The 19,030-nt window shown below is 43.4% G+C and overlaps 1 protein-coding gene across 1 annotated transcript in view; it reads right to left on the bottom strand.

Moving 5' to 3' along the window:
• Positions 1–294: 294 nt before the first annotated feature.
• The window catches only part of PAICS (phosphoribosylaminoimidazole carboxylase and phosphoribosylaminoimidazolesuccinocarboxamide synthase), a 50,656-nt gene continuing 31,920 nt past the window's right edge, over positions 295–19,030 (bottom strand). The window contains exons 11-20 of the mRNA XM_066632909.1: positions 16,099–16,253; positions 15,320–15,368; positions 12,571–12,768; positions 9,404–9,582; positions 6,536–6,715; positions 6,317–6,430; positions 5,322–5,405; positions 5,053–5,233; positions 4,530–4,688; positions 295–1,343 (exon numbers count right to left, since the gene is read on the bottom strand). Coding sequence (XP_066489006.1) covers positions 1,177–1,343; positions 4,530–4,688; positions 5,053–5,233; positions 5,322–5,405; positions 6,317–6,430; positions 6,536–6,715; positions 9,404–9,582; positions 12,571–12,768; positions 15,320–15,368; positions 16,099–16,253 — 1,466 coding nt within the window. The 3' untranslated portion in view covers positions 295–1,176. The remainder of the gene's footprint in view (positions 1,344–4,529; positions 4,689–5,052; positions 5,234–5,321; positions 5,406–6,316; positions 6,431–6,535; positions 6,716–9,403; positions 9,583–12,570; positions 12,769–15,319; positions 15,369–16,098; positions 16,254–19,030) is intronic.

Genomic DNA, 19,030 nt, shown 5'->3' on the forward strand with positions numbered 1-19,030 from the left:
ATCTCTTAGATGGGACTTCCATTCTTCTATCTACCAACCTCAGCCAGCTGAAGTATCCTGCACCTTCAAACATCTGTTTGTTCTCCCTGTTTATTCCTGAAGCTATCTGCCAGCATAGTGCTTGATACCACTTTCCTTATTGCCTTTAAACCCCTTCTGAAAACGCACCCTTTCTGTGAAGCCTTTGGCCCAACTCTAGCCACCAACTATAACAAAACCTAAGTGAACAATGACTAATCAGTCTACATCCATTTCCTCTATTGTCTCCCTTATCACTTTTCGATTGTTCTTCAGTAGAGACCCATTTTCTCATTCTACTTAAGACAACTATCTGCACAGATTGCACCATTACTAATGAGGAAGCTGCTTTGTCTGCTCATTGGCCCCTATTTCACACCATGCAAGTTTTAAAGCAGCCAAGAGTTAGCTCTCTCTCTCTAATTTTACTAGTCTACAGCAGGACAAAGATTCTTATGTGATACTGAGCAGTTGCTTATATTTCTGAGTGATTTATACTAAGATAATAAGACAGTGCTCTGATGAAAGCTGGTTTTATTCCATTTTAGTGATTTTGTATTTTTCTTCTCTCAATACCAATAAGCCTTACAAAGCAGGTCTAATAAACTGAAAGATGCTGCTAAGTATCTGCTAGACACAGCAAAGAGTCCTGAATACAGAAATTACTATTCTCATCTTGGTAACTAAACCAGCAGCAATAGTCTGAAAACAAAATAGCTTCTATTCATGATTCTACCACACCATTTTGAAATAGGGCAGGCTTTCTTCCATATCTTGCTGTCATGTCATTCCATTAAAAACCAGAGTTGCAAATCTATTGCTTTGTTATTGCTAGATTTTTTAATATAAACTTTAAGAGAATTAAAAGGTATAATTAAAGGGTGGGTATAATCTGTACAGGCTTACAAGTCAATGCAAATCAGTTCTGTTTAAGAAATGATTGGAATGGATCAGAACTATTCTAAAACAATGGCAATAGTAAGTTTCACTATAATTTCCAAGGATGATTAGTTTTTATTTGCTTGAACAAGAGGTCAGCCTTCAGACTCATCTCTTTATGACAGATAACTAATAAAACTATAGGAAGAATTTCAGTTAAGCGAGAGTTCTTGTGTTCGAATTCATATGACATCCTTGAGCAGTGGTTCAAGAAGCCATCTATAAGGTGCACTCTCTCATCTTCTTGTCAGCTTGCTTCAGGGAGATCCATGTATTCAATAAGCTTGACCGCAGCTTAGCCCACACAAAATGGTTACTTAACCCAAAAATCTGAGCAGCAAACTGGGCAGCACCTTCAGGTGAAAGAATTGTGGAACAGCCAAGACCTGTTTTAAAAGAGAAAGATCTAGTTCTTACTGAATACTACAGGTTCTACCAGTATTTTACTGTTTACAGAATTTCACAGGCAAAAATGAGGCTGCTGTCTATTTTGAAGGAGCTTACAGTCTTGCTGCAAAAGATAAATGCAAGCAAATGAGATAGAGAAACATAATGGCTATAGCTGAGAATGAAGATTCAGGGATTACCTGAAGGACTCACATTTTCAACCACTAGAGGTCAGTACAACACTCTTCAAAATTGTTATGGTCCACTACTAAATATGTGATCTAAATATGTAAACCTGTGTTTTAGTTAGATTTTAAGGTGTAATGTACACTACATCTGTTACAACATAGTGTAATGAGAACAGAAATCCTAAAAAATTCAATTTTATCCATTTTTAAAGGAAGTTTTGAACCCTCATAACTACAGAGATTAAAGTTTGCAGGCAGTATCTGGATACTGCTCAGAGGAAGTGAAGTCTTTGGGAATTGAGTTCTTCACCACAGCTTTTACTTCCTTTCCAAATTTTATGAAGTCAAACTTTGCAAATGTAACCAAACAGATAGTGCAACATATTACTATTTCATCTGGTTAGAGCAGAGGTCTCCAAACCCCATGCAGCCCACTGCGAGCCTCTATCTGGCCCGCGGCCAGCCTCTTGTCCCCTCGAAGCCTCTGGCCCATTTGACCAAACATGATTGGAGCTGTGCTGTGGTTGCATCTGGAGGGTGTTCTAAGGGCCAGAGAGATTGAATGAATGAGCCCATTCATTCATTTATTCACTCATCTAAGTTCCATCTCTAATTTATATACATTTTATATTTAAATTTTTTTCTGGCCCTCTACACCATGCCAGATATTTGATGCGGCCCTCTGGCCAAAATGTTTGGAGACCCCTGGGTTAGAGATTAGAGCATGAACAAAAGTTAAAAAAAAATGGATGAGTGTCAAAGCAAAGCCTTATTTGGCTTGTAATTTTAGGCAGCAAAAAAATGCAAATAGCTATATAATACACATGAATGCATGCAAAACCTAAACAAATAGAAATAAAAAGGAAAAACATCAACATGGAAGTTTAGATGAAATTGGACAAAAGAGGAAACACATGGACAAAATTTGAAGTGTGAAATGCGGTTATAATTGAAAACGGTTGAAAGAGCAAAATGATGGAAGTCAAAGTATTGCTTTATGCTACAATAATGTACAGGTATAACCTAATTATCCACAGAATTTTCACCCACGGTTTTATCTCAACTCTATGAGAAGGGCCCTTGAAATTGAAGGAAAAAAGTCATTTAACAATAGCCCTATTAATGCAAGAGAGGGCAGCTGGCTGATAATCCATCAATCATTCTTTCCCAGTGCTGTGCTCTGGGTGAAGGGAGGGGTCACTGACTTGGAATGAAGCCTTTCTAAGTGCCTGGAGAGAGACTGATTGATGAATTGTCTGCCTATTGACTCTGTCTTGCATCACAAAGGTAAGCAAGGCTGTTTTTAAATCTCCTAGCAAAGCAACATTGTTTTTTAAATGGATTTGCTTTAATGTGATTTTTGCCATTCATGTGACCTCACAAATACAGAGACTTAACCCGTAATTTATAAATGTTTTGGCACAGTATGTATAGCCATAGCTAATTATTTATACATTACAAGAAAACCGATATGGTTTGAATGCCTACCAGATAGCAAGCAAAAACATGGCCCTCCAAAAAAAAGGCTAGTGGTTTCTACTTGCTCCAGGGAATACTTGCTAAGTATACAAGTTTTAATGCATAAAGTAAAACAACCACAATCTAATGCAGACTGAGCATGCTCAATGGCCTCCAGACCATTGGGAAAAAGGAAAACTGTGATGAGGAGAATCTGTTTCTGTACTGTAAGCTGTCATCCCTAAAGGAAATCCCTCACCTATGGCTGATAAGCCGACTGCTTTCAGTTTGCAAAATTCCCCATTCTGATAAGGCACCTGCATATATTTTTAATTAGATAGGGAGGAAAGACATAGCCACAGGCATAGACTGGCAGCACCAAAGTGGCTGGCACACAACACCATTAAAAGCACCAGGTGGAAAACCAATGCTTCCTTCTGGACTTTACTTTTGCCTGGTCACTGATTAAGCCCACTTGACCATGCCAGAGTGAAGATTCTGGCAATGCTATCCCTTTGGATGAGCCAATGGGAGATCAGGAAAAACCATCCTAAAAAGCAGGGAAATTGGAGCAATTAGTTCCAGTATCTTTGGGATTATAACCTGCCCCTCGTTTAACAGCCTTACCATCCATCCAAATAAGTAGCCCTTAAGAAATACTTGTGTAGAATTTTATTATTTTGTTTCTGATCTCAAAACTTTGTCAAACTGAAGCCTTGTTTTGCTAGGTGTTCAAGCACCTGTGCTTTTGCCTCTTGTCCCTATTCCACGATCCCCAATAAACTCTTGTTTTTTCTAACCATAACTTTTCCGATTCAGGGTGCATGGACTTTTAGGGCACAATCCTAATCCACTTTCCAGCACTGACATAAGGGCAATGCAGCTCTAAGGTAAGAGAACAAATATTCCCTTACTTTGAGGAGGCCTCCGTGATCGCCACCCAACTGTAGGATGCAGCACATGCCCCATTGGCAGAGCTATGCCAACGCTGGGCCTTAATGTTTTCTTCTACTCCCAAACAGACTGCTCATAGCAGTCTACAAAGCTGAGTGAGAATGTGCACAAGAGAAGTGGAGAAAGCCAAAGCAGTTGACCTCCCCCCCCCCCCCCTTTCCCTCTCTATCAGCCTGTTTTAGTTTGGGAATACCCAGGAAACTGGGCAAGTCCCAGCTGGAATGAGGGCCTGAGTGGACACCTTCACCCCAAAAGTCTTTTCCAATAGCAGCAAAAATACTCTCAAGGGGCAAACTGAGGCACATTGTTTCATCTCAGTTGCCCTATAAGGTTTCTTTTTTGGGGGGGAGGGGGGAAGAGTATTTGGTGAGTGTCTGCAATCCTCTTAGCCATTACAGCCTCCTTGAACCTTAAATAGCTTAGAACATCCTGGAGTTGGGCATTAGGGCTGGGGAGTTAATGTTTGAACTGAGATGATTATAGTAGTTTCAACTGAACTTTAAAACTTTGCTTGATCTGTTTGTACCTGTACTGTTTCTCTGAAAATAACCATTTGCTCCCAGGTGGTCAAGGACGAGGACTTACCACTGGGTAGTCTCAAAGAAGACCACACATCCTGAGCACCCCAATCTGCTGAAAGTGGGGGACAGTTCACAACTGGACAGGCAGTATTTCCAGACATCACAGGTCCCAAGCCATTGCTTCTTCCAGCTACTGCTACAAACACTGTAGGAATTCCATCACCTAATCACATGAAACACATAGCATCAATGCCACACATATCCTGTAATGAGCTGGTTCTATATCATTCTCCTTTTCTGTTGAAGGACTAGCCTGGGGGGGGGGGGTTCTGGCCTAGTATTAAAGCTTTTGTTGAAAGCAAGACCAGGTTTTGGACAACAAGTTTACATGGGATAGTGTTGGGGATCAGCCAGGTTGGGCATTGACAGAGGGTCCATGCCCATCAGAAGGCTAACCTGGCTGGTCCAACCCATGAACTCTCAAGTGCTAGTGGCAGTGTCCAACACTCTATGGGGCAGGTAGGGGCTCCAATGGCCTCAAGGCCTCCTAACATCCTGAGGCCAGCACTCAGATTACGGTGGTTTACCTTCATATTCTGCTTTGATCCTCAGTGTCTCATCTGGTCCTTTATGGGCAGAGGTAACTCTTAATTCACAAGGAATGCTGAAGCTTTCACATGCCTTTTTTATTTTTTCACAGTGACCAAGATCTGAAGGTGAACCCATGAGGACAACCACTCTGCCATGGGTCTGTGGCTTCAGTAACAGCTAGCAAAAGGAAAACAGCAACATTTAAAAGGGCTTGAAACTGAGAAAACAAACAAAAACAAAAAATCTATTCTATTACAGCCAATACCTCCACTCTTTCCGCAACCCATTCAAAGTTTCTCTTCACCATCTGTAGTCCTTCAGGAGTCACTTCTTTAAGATCACGGTAAGACTGAAGCACATAGAAAAACAAGAGGTTGCGTATATTGTCAACAAGAATGATCAATTTCATACATACACAACTTGTCACCTTTCACTAAAAAGCTCCACAACTATTTGATTTGGAAGAGAGTTGCATGATAAAGTGAAAAGGACAGTAAAATATATTTAGTCATTTAACTATATAAATAAGCTAAATCTCAAAATATTTCTTTGAAACAATGTTTCTTTGAAACAATTTGAACCATTTCTACCAGAAAAGTTTTAAAATCAGTAGTAGTTCTCATTTCAGTTTTGACCACAAACTAATTATGCCCTGGCAGATCTCAACATTGTCAATAAAGCAGGGAGAGAAGAGGTCACAAGAGAGGACAGGGAGAGAGAACTGAAATACCTAATCTAAACACATATATATTAGGTTGAAATTCAGATCCATAAAAGTATTTAAACATGGAGTAAATAACCATTTTATTGAATCTGACTACGTATTATCAAAGGCATCTTTAAGTGTTTGTTTCTCAACACAGCAAAAAAAAAAAGTTTTAAGAAACTGTGGCAAAAACCTAACCAACCCAGTTTTGTACTTAGCCCATGTGGGGCAAGCCAACACTGCCTGAAGGCAAGCCCTCCCATTCTCCCTCCTAATTTTAAATGGCTTCTTGTTCCCAAGATTAGAAGACAGACACAAGTATGGTGCTTAGCTCCAGCAGTGAAGTCCTGCTTTAATAGAGACTATGCAGGTTGAGGAGGCCTCTCCTTTCCATCACAACCAGAGAGCCCCAGGCTGCAATGAGTTGGGGGGGGAGGGGAAATGATGAAGAAAAATAAAGGGGAAAGCTCAGGAGAACAGAGCTGGGTGTTGACAACCCTCTCTCTCTCTGTGAATGCACTCAGAAAAACCCCATAAGATAGCATTAAAATTACCTGTTTGTCTTTCTGCTGTTTTCTGTCTCCAGATGGCCACAATCTCCAAGAATCATTATCAATGACGTCTGCAAGGACAATTTCTTTTGTAGATACATTAACGCCAAATTCAACCTTAAAACAGCAAAAAAAAAAAAAAAACCACAAAGTTAATGAGAGTTTGCAATTTTATTGTTGCATTCAGAACCAAAGTATGCTATATGAAATCATTTCTTATACCTTGATGTCCACTAGAGTACAGTTCTGGGGTTGCCATGCTCTTTCAAGTATTTCAAAAATAGCCTGAGTGGAGTGAGCCATGATGTCAACTTCAGTTTGTCCAATTGCAAGGCCTGCAAAATTGAACTTGGCTTCAATGAGTTGCTCTTCAGACCACTGTGGATCATTTGCAGCATCATCCTGATAAAAGTGGCAACAAGAAATGTATTAGAATAGTTTACATTTTCATCAGGCACCCAAGCTCAAGACCACCTATAAGACACAGTTTGAAGTGACAACTTAGCAAAAGGCTCCACTAAAATGGAAAAACAGTTCAACGTATTTGAGTTATTACACAAAATTCATCATTGTCTCTTGTACAACACAATTTCCTTTCACCATAACTTGCCTGAGTCAGTATTTAAAATGCTACTTTTAGCATTTTATAAAGTATTATAAAATTAATAAAGTTAATAATACTTTATTCAGTATTGGCAACCTTCAGTCTCGAAAGACTATGGTATCGCGCTCTGAAAGGTGGTTCTGGCACAGCGTCTAGTGTGGCTGAAAAGGCCAATCCGGGAGTGACAATCCCTTCCACACCGGGAGCAAGTGCAGTCTGTCCCTGGTCTGTCTCCCTGGCTATGGGCCTTCCTTCTTTGCCTCTTTGCCTCAGACTGTTGGCCAAGTGTCTCTTCAAACTGGGAAAGGCCATGCTGCACAGCCTGCCTCCAAGCGGGCCGCTCAGAGGCCAGGGTTTCCCACTTGTTGAGGTCCATCCCTAAGGCCTTCAGATCCCTCTTGCAGATGTCCTTGTATCGCAGCTGTGGTCTACCTGTAGGGCGCTTTCCTTGCACGAGTTCTCCATAGAGGAGATCCTTTGGGATCCGGCCATCATCCATTCTCACGACATGACCAAGCCAACGCAGGCGTCTCTGTTTCAGCAGTGAATACATGCTGGGGATTCCAGCACGTTCCAGGACTGTGTTGTTTGGAACTTTGTCCTGCCAGGTGATGCCGAGGATGCGTCGGAGGCAGCGCATGTGGAAAGCGCTCAGTTTCCTCTCCTGTTGTGAGCAGAGAGTCCATGACTCGCTGCAGTACAGAAGTGTACTCAGGACACAAGCTCTGTAGACCTGGATCTTGGTATGTTCCGTCAGCTTCTTGTTGGACCAGACTCTCTTTGTGAGTCTGGAAAACGTGGTAGCTGCTTTACCGATGCGCTTGTTTAGCTCGGTATCGAGATACTTTATTATTATTAACAGTATTTATATACTGCTTTACAACGAAAAGTTCACAAAGCAGTTTACAGAGAAAATCAAACAAACAACTAATGGCTCCCTGTCCCTCACTCTAAAAAGATGCAAAAGAACAACAGCAGACAGCCACTAGAAAAGACAAGGCAACTTTCATTAGCTTAACAAAGAAATGGGCCCCAAGTACTTCCAAGGTTGATAAGCCCATTTTAAAACAACACAATCATTTTACAGAATACCTGATGAATCAAGCAGGTTTGCTAAACCAAATTCTAACTTTTTGCTGAAAGCTTACTGGTTGCTGTACAAATACAGGTATAACCTATAACAAATACGTACAGGTATAAACTGTATATAACAAATAAATACAGGTATATCCACAGATTTTTCACCCTCCGTTTTATCTCAATGCAATGAGAAGGGCCCTGTCAACTAAAGGAAAAAAAGTAATTTAACAATAGCCTCATTAATGTGGGAGAGGGCAGCTGGCAGACAATTCATCAATCGTTCTCTCTCCAGGCACTTAGATCAGCTTCACCCTGAGGCAAGCGAACCAACCCAACCCCTCCCTTCCCCTGACCAGGTGAAAGTATGCTGCTAAGTGGAAGTGACTATCACCTCATCTATTCTTTCCTGTGCTGCAGCCAGGAGTGAAGCCTTTCTAAAGGCCTGGAGAGAGACAGATTATCTGCCTGGTGCATTACAAAGGTCAGCAAGGCTGTTTTTAAATCACCTAGCAAAGAGACATTGTTTTTTAAATGAATTTTTAAATGCAATTTTTGCCATTCACATGAGTTCTGGGAATGGAACCCCCTCAAATAATGAGACTCACCCTGTAGCACAGGGTTAGAATGCTTATCTGTGTTCCAATTTGGGCATCAATACAAAGTATGAACATTGATATACTTTTCTTTCCTCTTTAGCCAAGCAGACGCTTTCTGCTAAGTAAACTACTCTGGGGGAATTTATCTTCCTCTGGAAGGTTTATCTTCAGAAATCTTGGTTTACCATGTTACAAAAATACAAAAACATTAGTTTCAGACTTTCAAAAACTGTACTAATGCTGTGGACTTTAACCCCAAATCTGCACCATAGAACCCACCTGGAAGGACCCAGCAGGTGAGAAGCAAGTGGAAGAGCCCAGCAAGTGGCTAATGAGTAGCCACAGTTTCTTTTCCTGCCTGGAGGTAACCAATCAGCATATGCTGCTTTATCCTTCTGCTCCTTCTTTACTTTCACTTCAGGTGGAAGTAAAAAAAGGACAGAGAATAGAATGGCAACAACATGCACTCAGTTTTGAAAGGAAGAGAAACAGGTGGCAAGACAAGACAAAGAGCAGACTGGGAGTCCAAGGGGCCCACTGATACTGGGAGTGTGGCTTAGCCAAAGGAAGCCCTCTAAAGTCTTTAGTAAGATTCACTTCATCTAGAAATCCGAACAACAGGCTACTTGTTCAATCTGTGCAAACCTGCACCTCAAAACAAAATGATAGCAACAACACTGCTGCTAACCACTTCTGGGTCCAAATCCCCATGTGGAAGACCTCTTATTGGTGCCTAACTCACTTGACCATTATTTGCAAAATAGCATAATGCAGCCACCATGGCAGCCAAGCTACCTACATATTACCTACCTTGTAAAACATTTCAATTTTAGGTGGATAAAATCTGTAACCTTCCTTAACACCAGGGTTTCTTTTCAGGAAAGAACCAGTTGCAATTCGTCTACAAACCCACTCAATTGGAATCATTTCACAGTGAGCAGCTATAAATGCTGTGTCACTATGTTTTCTCACAAAAGCAGTTTTGATTCCTGAAAAGAAAGAGAGAGAGGTTACTCTTTGATTCTATTGCTAAAATGCATTTCTTAATTTGGTATTCTGAGTGTGAACCTAGTTCCTCATTGGTATGCTTCAGAGGGTAGACACAGTGATCGGGGCCTGTACAAGATCACCAGCAGAAGGTTACAGAGGTGAGAACCAGTGCAAGCAGGAGTTCAGTAACTTTACATCATTTTCAGAGTAGCCCCCATCTAAAGGATCATCCAAATAGTTGTAGAACTCATACTGAGAGAATACACAATGACATAGGCAGCAATTTTCAAGCCTTTTCATCTCATGGCACACTGGCAAGGCATTAAAAATAGTCAAGGCACATGATCACTTTTTGACAATTGACAAGGTACACTGTGTTGCTGGCATGGGGAACACATTCCCCAGTGGCCCTAATTAATAAATGACATTCCCCCAAACTCCTGTAGCACACCTGTGGACCATTTGTGGCACAGTGGTTGAAAATCATTGAGTTAGACCAGGGGTGCCCAAACCCTGGCCCTGGGGCCACTTGCGGCCCTCAGGGAGACCCCAGTTTCCAATGAGTCTCTGGCCCTCCGGAGATTTGTTGGAGCCCACACTGGCCCGAAGCAACTGCTCTCAGCGTGAGGGCGACTGTTTGACCTCTCGCGTGAGCTGCGGGATGAAGGCTCCCTCCACTGCTTGCTGTTTCACGTCTGTGATGCAGCAGCGGCAGCAAAGGAAAGGTTGGCCTTGCTTTTTGCAAGGCCTTTTATAGGCCTTGAGCTATTGCAAGACCTTCATTCATTCATGTAAGTTCATCTTTAATATATTCATTTATGTAAACCTATGTAAATTTATTCAAATTTTAAATGTAAATTAATTCTTTTTTCCCCCGGCCCCTGACACTGTGGCAGAGAGATGATACGGCCCTCCTGCCAAAAACTTTGGACACCCCTGAGTTAGACAATGCAAGTAGTGATGGGGAGATGTATAACTTAGGCAGCAGTCCAACAGGCACTTCCATCATTGGTGGGGTTCAACCTTGTTTATTTATGCTGGTATGCAACTCTGTTCAATAATAATCTGGATCATCAGATCCCAACAGGGGCCAATATTCACAAACTAATCCTTGAAAGAAAAATGACCCTTTATCTCAGATTCATATGAGCACAGAAAGCTGCCTTCTACCAAGGTAGGCCATTGGACCACTTCGTTCAGTATTGTTTACACTGGTGACAGTAGCTCTGGGAAAAAGGGGGAGAGAAAGAGAAACATATATGCATCCCAGGTTCCTTGGAGAAAGAGCCACATAGAAGTAAAATAAGTTACATAATCAGTACCTTCTTCTCCCAAATGCATAATTACTCTGTACTCCTAGAACATATGGAGAAGGGTACCCTCAACATGAAATAGTAGCATTCTAGTTTTCATAAGACTGAGAAATTAGGCTAAAACAATTTTCTAAGAAATTAACAGCCTATTCCTATGCATGTCTACTCAGAAGTAAGTTCCCTTATAGTCAATTGGGCTTACTTCCAGGACAGTGTGGATAGGATTGCAGCCTAAGCAAAGGCTAAGATCAAGAGTAAATATTTTTCAAACAAAGGATTCCACCAAGTTGAATAGATGGTGACACTTTCTGATAACACTATCCCCAATTCTCTTTCCATGTAATGTGTTAATAGTTCACTTTTTATATGCATGCCATTCAATCACCATTCCCCTCCTGCACATGCCCTTTCCCTCTTACCTTCTAAGTTCTACTTAGGTTTTTTTGTGTGTGTTTGTGTTATCTCAGTTTTCAATGAACTTGTGTTTGTTTGTTTTTTATACTGGGGGTCATAAAGGAGTTGCAATAGGATAATTGTACTGAAATGACATTGTCAGAAAACATCTGTTTGGACATCTTATGGGGGGCAGGGAAAAGAAGAGAAAGAATAAATTTTTCATTGTGATTCCATTCTGGCAAATGTTTGCCAGAGAAGGTACAATAGTTCATGGGAAAACACTATGGAGCAAGATAGTGTTCTAAATAAGTTAAAAATTAACAATAAAGCTTACTCAAGATCTTAATGAAATACTGATATGAAGCAACTATGAAAAACTCATCTTGGTAACTTGCATCATTTTAGATTAGCCATTTTAGACTGGGAAAAATCTATAACCTGCAAGATATACTGTTTGATTTTCAGACTTTTTAATTCATGAAACTGGGATTAGAATACCAGATAACTCACAGATTTATGGCAGCATGGAAATGTTTGAGACATATTCTGACAGCATCAAAATGTACCAAAATCCCTGTGGCATTCCATAGCTAGTGTAGTGGGAGGGTGGGAAGCCCCTAGTTCAATTCTCACCTCACTGTAAACTTACTAGGTAGCTTTAAAAAAACTAATCATTTTAGCCTCCATCCAGCCACCTGCACTAGGAAAATAAAATTGGCCTACCTGCCAGGATTAATGTATGTGAAATTCTTTCAGTGATTGAAATACACAAAATAAATGCTAAGTCAGAATAAGAATATTTGAAAGCCTGAATGATTTTGGAATAGCAGATGCAAACAGTTTTTTTTTTTTTTAATTGGTTTGGTCAAAAGCAAGATGCTGTAGCATGCCAAAACCTACTGTCCACATTTCCAATGATGCATGCTGCCACTGGTATTATAGGATGCAAGTATCCCATCTGATCCATCCTTGAGAGTCAAGTCACTTTATTTATTTTGCATGGGTAACTTTTCAAAGAAATTCTGGAATGATGATACTGAAAATTGCTACAAGTCAAAATCACTGCTTACCACATGCTCTAGTAGATACCTTATCTTGCCACATGATGTGTGCGTTCACCACTCTAAAACTGCAAGGGACTTTCCCATGTAAAAAGTGGGTTGGGGCACCAACCTCTCAGGGCTAAAACAATTTCTACCTGGAAATTCTGTTGTAGGAAATGCTTTGCAAATAAGGCTGTGTGCTTCCCAAAGCAGTTCTACAGTTTCTATTACTTACCAGCCTCCTGAAGTAACTGAAACACACAGCTTGTTGTTGTATTTGAGAATGCAGCCTTCCCCTCCATGAGATCCTTCCTGGCTGCATTTCCAGCTGTTATCTGATCTTTTGACTGAAGCAGAACACATCCTGGGAGATTTGGCAATTCATAAACCACTTTTGTCTTTCCTTCATTTATTTTTTTGCCAAGTTTAAGTTCTGGGGAAGGAGAGTGGTGGAGAGAAAAAAGTGGTGAAAGCGTTAAGTTGTGTACCTCAAAAATTCGTGCAGATCATAATGTGCTTAACAGAATTAGCAAAACCTTACTTGTTTTGTTAAAAAAAAATTCCTAGTATTGATATTCTACACAATTAAACATCTTTATATCCTAAGAGGAATGACAATTTGATATCAAATCAAGGAGCCATATTTAACTAATACGGCATTTATTAATCATAGGAGTAGCTGCATTCAGTGTCTTCAATTATTGTAGTCAGCAACAATAGTGAGGACAAAGTTTGAATTTATGGAGAACAAGCGTGCAAACGGAAAGGTGCAGCATGTTACCTGCAAAGGAAAAAACCTGAATGCAGGAAGGTTTTCTTGTAATAGCCAAAGACTAGTTCAAGACTCTTACCCAGATGAAATCCTGACAACTCGGAAACTTGTGGCTCTCTTTCTGCTGGAGCAATTCCCCAAGTCCCACTCCACAGAACAGAAAGAGCAGACAACTGAGAAACACAGTGCCCTTGTGATTCACATATAATATACCTGACTGTAGACCTTTGCTGTCTCTCTCAACAATGCAAATCCGTGCACAGGAAGATAACTGTTCCATGGCCTTTCGGGGCTTTTTTGTGTGCTTTGCTCATCTTTCATCTTGAGCACAACAGTTTGTAACCAACTAATACTACTAGATTTACTGAATTTCTGAAGATAAATCAAGTTAGTCCACTCAATAGAAATGGACACTGAGATACATCGTTCTTTAATGTTGAAGCAGTATTTTGATCTAGCTACTCCAAGTTACAGATTAAACGTCATTCATTCTACATTGCTCTTCTACACATCCACCCACAACCATTTCACTTTTTGATGAGTCTGCTCCTTTTAGCTGTGAGAACTATGCTCATTACACTGATGCACACACAGTTCTGCACTAAGTCACTCAACAAGGAACTGCAACCATGAACAACACACTGTACTTCTAGGAATTCTGTGTTTGCAGAGACATGTTTGTTGCATTCATTTTTTTTTTATGTGAAAGAAAGAGACAATCAGTGAAAATTCCATTCATTTCTGAGCCTATTCTACAAAAGGGACAACTGAATAAGAACACAAAAATTTATCAAACTCCAACTGATTCTTAACAAGGAAGGAAATTAGTGTCTGCAAAGAGCTTGGATGTATTGCAAGGACCAAGTGGCAATACATGGTCAGATCCTGGTGTCAGATTCTGTTTACAGAATTATCACTTGAGAAATCAGAGGAATATAGTACTTTGGTTCTGTTAACAGTGACACAGTCCAGACCAAACAATATGTATTTCACACATGGAAAGCACATAGACAGTTTGCAGATCATCAGTGTGTGAAAATCACATACATGTTTATTTCATTGCCCATAGCAGCAAGTTTCAGTTGCATTAAATTCCCCAGCTTTTGTGTACTGCATGTACAAACATGTATGAGAGCTATGTTGCAGAAACATGCATGGTGATCTACCCACAGCACGTGTGCTTCCTCGCCCCCATTATGAAGTTCTGTATAAAATGTTGTGTCCAGAGCCCTAAATGTGTCTTGAGTGTGTCAGGACACTGGGCACTGAATGCGCCAAGGGCCCTCACACATTCACATTAAAAGTTAGCCAGGGTACAGATGTGTTACATTATATTTGGCACTTCTCGGCACACAGCCAGTTTGCCTTAGGAAGAACTGAGGTCTCCTTGGTTATCACTGTTGTTTCAGACAAAAGAAATCCACTGCAGGGCAAACTGCCTTCAGAAGTCTCAGGGAAGCACATAACGCTCAGCTTTAAAGAAAAACAAAATCAGATCTGCACTTTCCAAGCAGAATGATTTTACCTCCTGATTTTAGAAATGGGTTATGTCAGATGCAAGGGAGGGCACCAAGATGCAGGTCTCCTGTTATCTGATGTGCTCCCTGGGGCATTTGGTGGGCTGCTGTGAGATACAGAAAGCTGGACTAGATGGGCCTATGGCCTGATCCAGTGAGGCTGTTCTTATGTTCTAATGAGGTGGTACAGTCTTGAAGGGGAAGAAAAGAACACACCACTTAAAAGTGGCCCTGTTATCGACACCAGTGGTTTCCAAATATGGGCAGGACCCACCAGCGGGCTGCAACCTGATTTTGGGTGAGTCGCCAAAAGGTGATGGAAAGATCATATAAGAAACTGTCTCAAGCCCTGAGGCTATTCAAAAATCAGATGCTGCAGCTGGTAATTACCCTGCAAATAATTCATCGCCTGCAGTTTGCTAGCTTGTGTAGAAATCAATGCTTGAGGGTCTTTCTTCTGGTTTTTACCACTTATTTCTTTCTAGATCTCTTTTTTTTGAAGCCTGGTGCAGCTGGTGGGTCCCTACAGAGTGTCACTTTAAAGGGTGGGTCCTGGCACTCCAAAGTTTGGGAAGCCCTGATCTCCACCCAGAGAGTCGTTCTCCCACTTGATGTAGCTGGAGCCTCACCAGAGTAAGGATCAAGCGCCCTCTGCGAGCCTCCCTTTCTGCCAGGAACGCAAGCCACTCACTCACCTGAAGGGATGGGAGCCATGGCCGCGGCGGGAAGGACGAGCGGAGGCGCCTGCACAAGGAGCACAAAGAGAAGGCGACACGTGAGGACGAGGCAGCAGAAGAGTTCGGCAGGGAGCCCAGGGAGGAGGAGGCGGCAGGCAGAGAGAGGCAGAGCGCGCGCCACGGGCTGCGTAAGAAGAGCAGGGGGCGGAAGGGGGCGGCAAAGGGGGGCGGAGGGCAGCCGCCAATGGCCACAGCGCGCTGAGGGGGCTGCACCTCCCAGGCACCCACATACTCCACCCCCCCCAGCGGCTTGCCCAAGGGGGGAACAGCCCCCCTCCAGTCCCAACCAGGCAGCCACCGCCACGCCCTCCCGGCCAGCGCAAAGTTTGCCCCCGTCTGCAACTCCGCCGCCTCGCCTCCCCCTCTGCGAACCAGCCCCGGCCACACACCGAACTGCAACAACGTTGCGGCCGCGCAGCGACGCTCCTGGCAAACCTGTCGCCCTTTCCCACTCCCAGCGCGCGCAGTCTCCCCACTTGCAGGAACTCCCGGTGGCGTAGCTGGAGGGGGGCGGAAAAGCGGCCCCTCCCTTCGGAGCCATTCCCGTACGGCTCCGTTTTGCTCCCCCCGCTGGGAATGGCTCCGAAGGGAGGGGCCGCTTTTCCGCCCCCCTCCAGCTACGCCACCGGGAGTTCCTGCTGCGCGCGCGCGCGCGCCCTTGCTCTCCCCCCTTCCTTGCAATGCCAACGCCAAGGCTCCCCCCTTCTTGCTGCAGCCTTGAGCCAGCCTTCCCTCACCTCCACTTCCAAAGGTGGAATGTACCAAACGACTTCGGGATGGCGGGGAAGGCAGACCAACTTTGGGGGTCTCCAAAGGCGCCCTGTCCCCTTTGTTCCCACGCTGCGCCAAAGAGCCAGGCGCTCAGCACAACTCGGCCTGCAGCTGGCCAGCCCTGGAAAGTTTGCAGGCCCCCCCCCATGTACATGTATGTAAATGAGGGAGGGAGCCGCTCGCGCGGCAGCAGGAGGCCCGGGCCGGCGCCTCCCCTCCTTCCCTTTCCCACACAAACAGAGGCGGAGGCAACGCCGGGCGCTACAGTAGCAGCTGCAACAGCAACAACACGTGTTTGCTCGCTTGCTGCCCGGGCACCATGGAGCTGGAGGAGCTGGGCATCCGGGAGGAGTGCGGCGTGTTCGGCTGCATCGCCTCCGGCTTGTGGCCCACCGAACTGGACGTGCCCCATGTGATCACTCTGGGGCTGGTGGGGCTGCAGCACAGGTACGGCTTGCTGAAGAGGGGGGCGGCCAGGGAGAGGACCCCCAACCCTATGCATGTCTACTTCGAAGTAAGCTCCATGATAATGAGTGGGGCTTACTCCTAGGTAAGCATGAATAGGATTGCAGCCTCAGTGGAAAGGGCCGGTTCTAAAGGGGGGTGGGGCTTTGCGACTGCGATCCCATGCCTACTCAGAAGTAAGTCCCATTGCATTCAATAGGACTTACTCCCAGGAAAGTGTGGCTAGGGTTGGGCTCTGCTATAAGTAACCACATCAGGCTGCAGTCCTGTAAACGCTTTGGAGAGGGTTGGGATCCAGTACGATTTACTTCCAAGGATACCTGCTGGTGCCTTCTTTTGCACCCTTCTCTCACTGCAGTCTGATCCAGATTAAAAATCAGGGTTATGAAGTAGATCGCACTGAGTTCCAGTGCATTCACTTGGATCTGTGCAAATGCATCATGTAAGTGCAGACAGTAGCCTGCCAAAGGTCACCACATTTGTTGCTGATAATCTGCTCACAGATTTCCTGGTACGGTTCTGGGAATGTAGTGCAGGTAAGTGAAGTGCAGCCCTTTGTAGAAGATCCAACTCCTTTCTCAAACCTTATGGCAACCCAAGCTCATCTCAAGTCAGCTTTTTGTGTTTACGTTTGAAACTTGTCAGTCCTGACATCACATCTCATGAGTGTCCTATTCACCTCTGTGTGATCTTATCCATCAGAAATTCTATCATTTAAGTAAGTGCTTGATACAATTTTAGCTCCCCGGTTGACTTAACACAAACTATTCTTCTTGGGCTGTTTTTCATACATTTTCCCAATTCATGTAAGAAGTTGGAAATTTTGTATATAAGGGCAGCATGCACGATAGTTTTGCAACACAAAAGCCAGTCACATTTGGCTATATGCACCACTGCCAATCACAGCTTTTTATTACCTGTGTAGGTGATGGTAACCTACATACATGCAAGATTTTCCTATGCTATAGAGGTTCCCCCTACATGCCTGTATTTTTGCTCAAGGACCACACAAAGGTCCAACCTTGTTATATACAGATTTTTTAATACACGAATGGCCCCTGCAAATGAGAAGGAATGTGCTGATCCCTGGAGAAGGGGAAAAATGCATCCCTTTAAAATCACAGTTTAAAAAACTGCTTTTTACTGTTGTGGAGAGACAGTCATGCAAGTGATTACAGGTATAACCTAATTATCCACAGATTTTTCTATCTCAATGTGATGAGAAGTACCCTTTAAATTAAAGGAAAACAGTCCTTTAACAATAGCCTCATTCATGTGAGAGAGGGCATTCTCTCTCTAGGCACAAGGAAAACCCCTCCCTTCCCGCTGAGCACGTGAATGAAGGCTAAATGGCAATGATTATCACCTTCATTCTTTCCCCAGCTGGGGCTGCTGGTGAAGGAAGGGATTGCTGCCTCCTAGTGAAGCCTAAGCCCTGGAGAGAGACAGATGGCCTCTGTGTGCATTTCAAAAGGTCAGCTAGGCTGTTTTTAAATCACCAGAGCAAAGAAACTTTTTTTCAGTTGATTTGCTTTCCTACTTTTTTTGCTATCCATGTGAGTTTTGGGAACGGAACCCTGGAGAATAATGAGACTCAACCTGTATTGGTAACTCACTGCACCAGGATGCAGGAAGGTTCAGGTCTGTGCAGGATTGTTCTATAGTAAGAGACATGCAATGATGCGGTGGATTTAGTCAGACTGGAAGACTGTATTTGTCCTTGTGGCTATATTGGGAAGAACCAAAGCAAAAATGCAGGTGTGACTTCATCCTACTCCTGTCAACCTAGGGCAGTGATTTTATGACCTCACATGATGTCACTTCCAGGTTCCCCTGGAGGAGGGAGTGCTTGCCGCTTTGCGTTCCCTGCTCCTTCTTCTGTGGAGGCTCCTCTTTGAAGGAGAAAGAATGGGGGACAATGTAAAGCTGCCAGCACTTCCTCTGTAGCTAGGGCTGAGCCTATGGGACAGACATTTGCTCCCCCCTTGGCATAGCACCCGAGGCAGGTGCTCCTCAGACCCCTAGTTATATTTCTGCCAGTCAGATCCTACATCTAGCTTGGATCTCCACACTTGCCTGAACTCCTCCCCTACATCAGTGGTTCTTAGACTTCTTTTTGACTGGCACACTTGGCGTACTGGGCCATTGATGAAGGTTTTCCATTAGGGCTACAATCCTAAACATTATATGGGGCAGCAGGTTTTTTGCTGGGATTCTGCAGTTCGCCTGGCTGGTCTCCACAGCTCCCCAGGGAGCAACAGCTCACATTTAGGGAACCACTGCCCTACACTATCCACTGTCCTCATTTGTCAATCTTTAGCCTTCCAGCTCTCTGTGATGCATCCATTTAATGTACAATGTATGTGAAATTGGCTGTTCATATTGATCAGGGGTGCCCAAACCCCAACCCTCAGGGACCCCCAATCCGGTCCG

This window comes from Tiliqua scincoides, chromosome 6 (assembly GCF_035046505.1).
Source record: "Tiliqua scincoides isolate rTilSci1 chromosome 6, rTilSci1.hap2, whole genome shotgun sequence".
NCBI classification, from domain to species: domain Eukaryota; kingdom Metazoa; phylum Chordata; class Lepidosauria; order Squamata; family Scincidae; genus Tiliqua; species Tiliqua scincoides.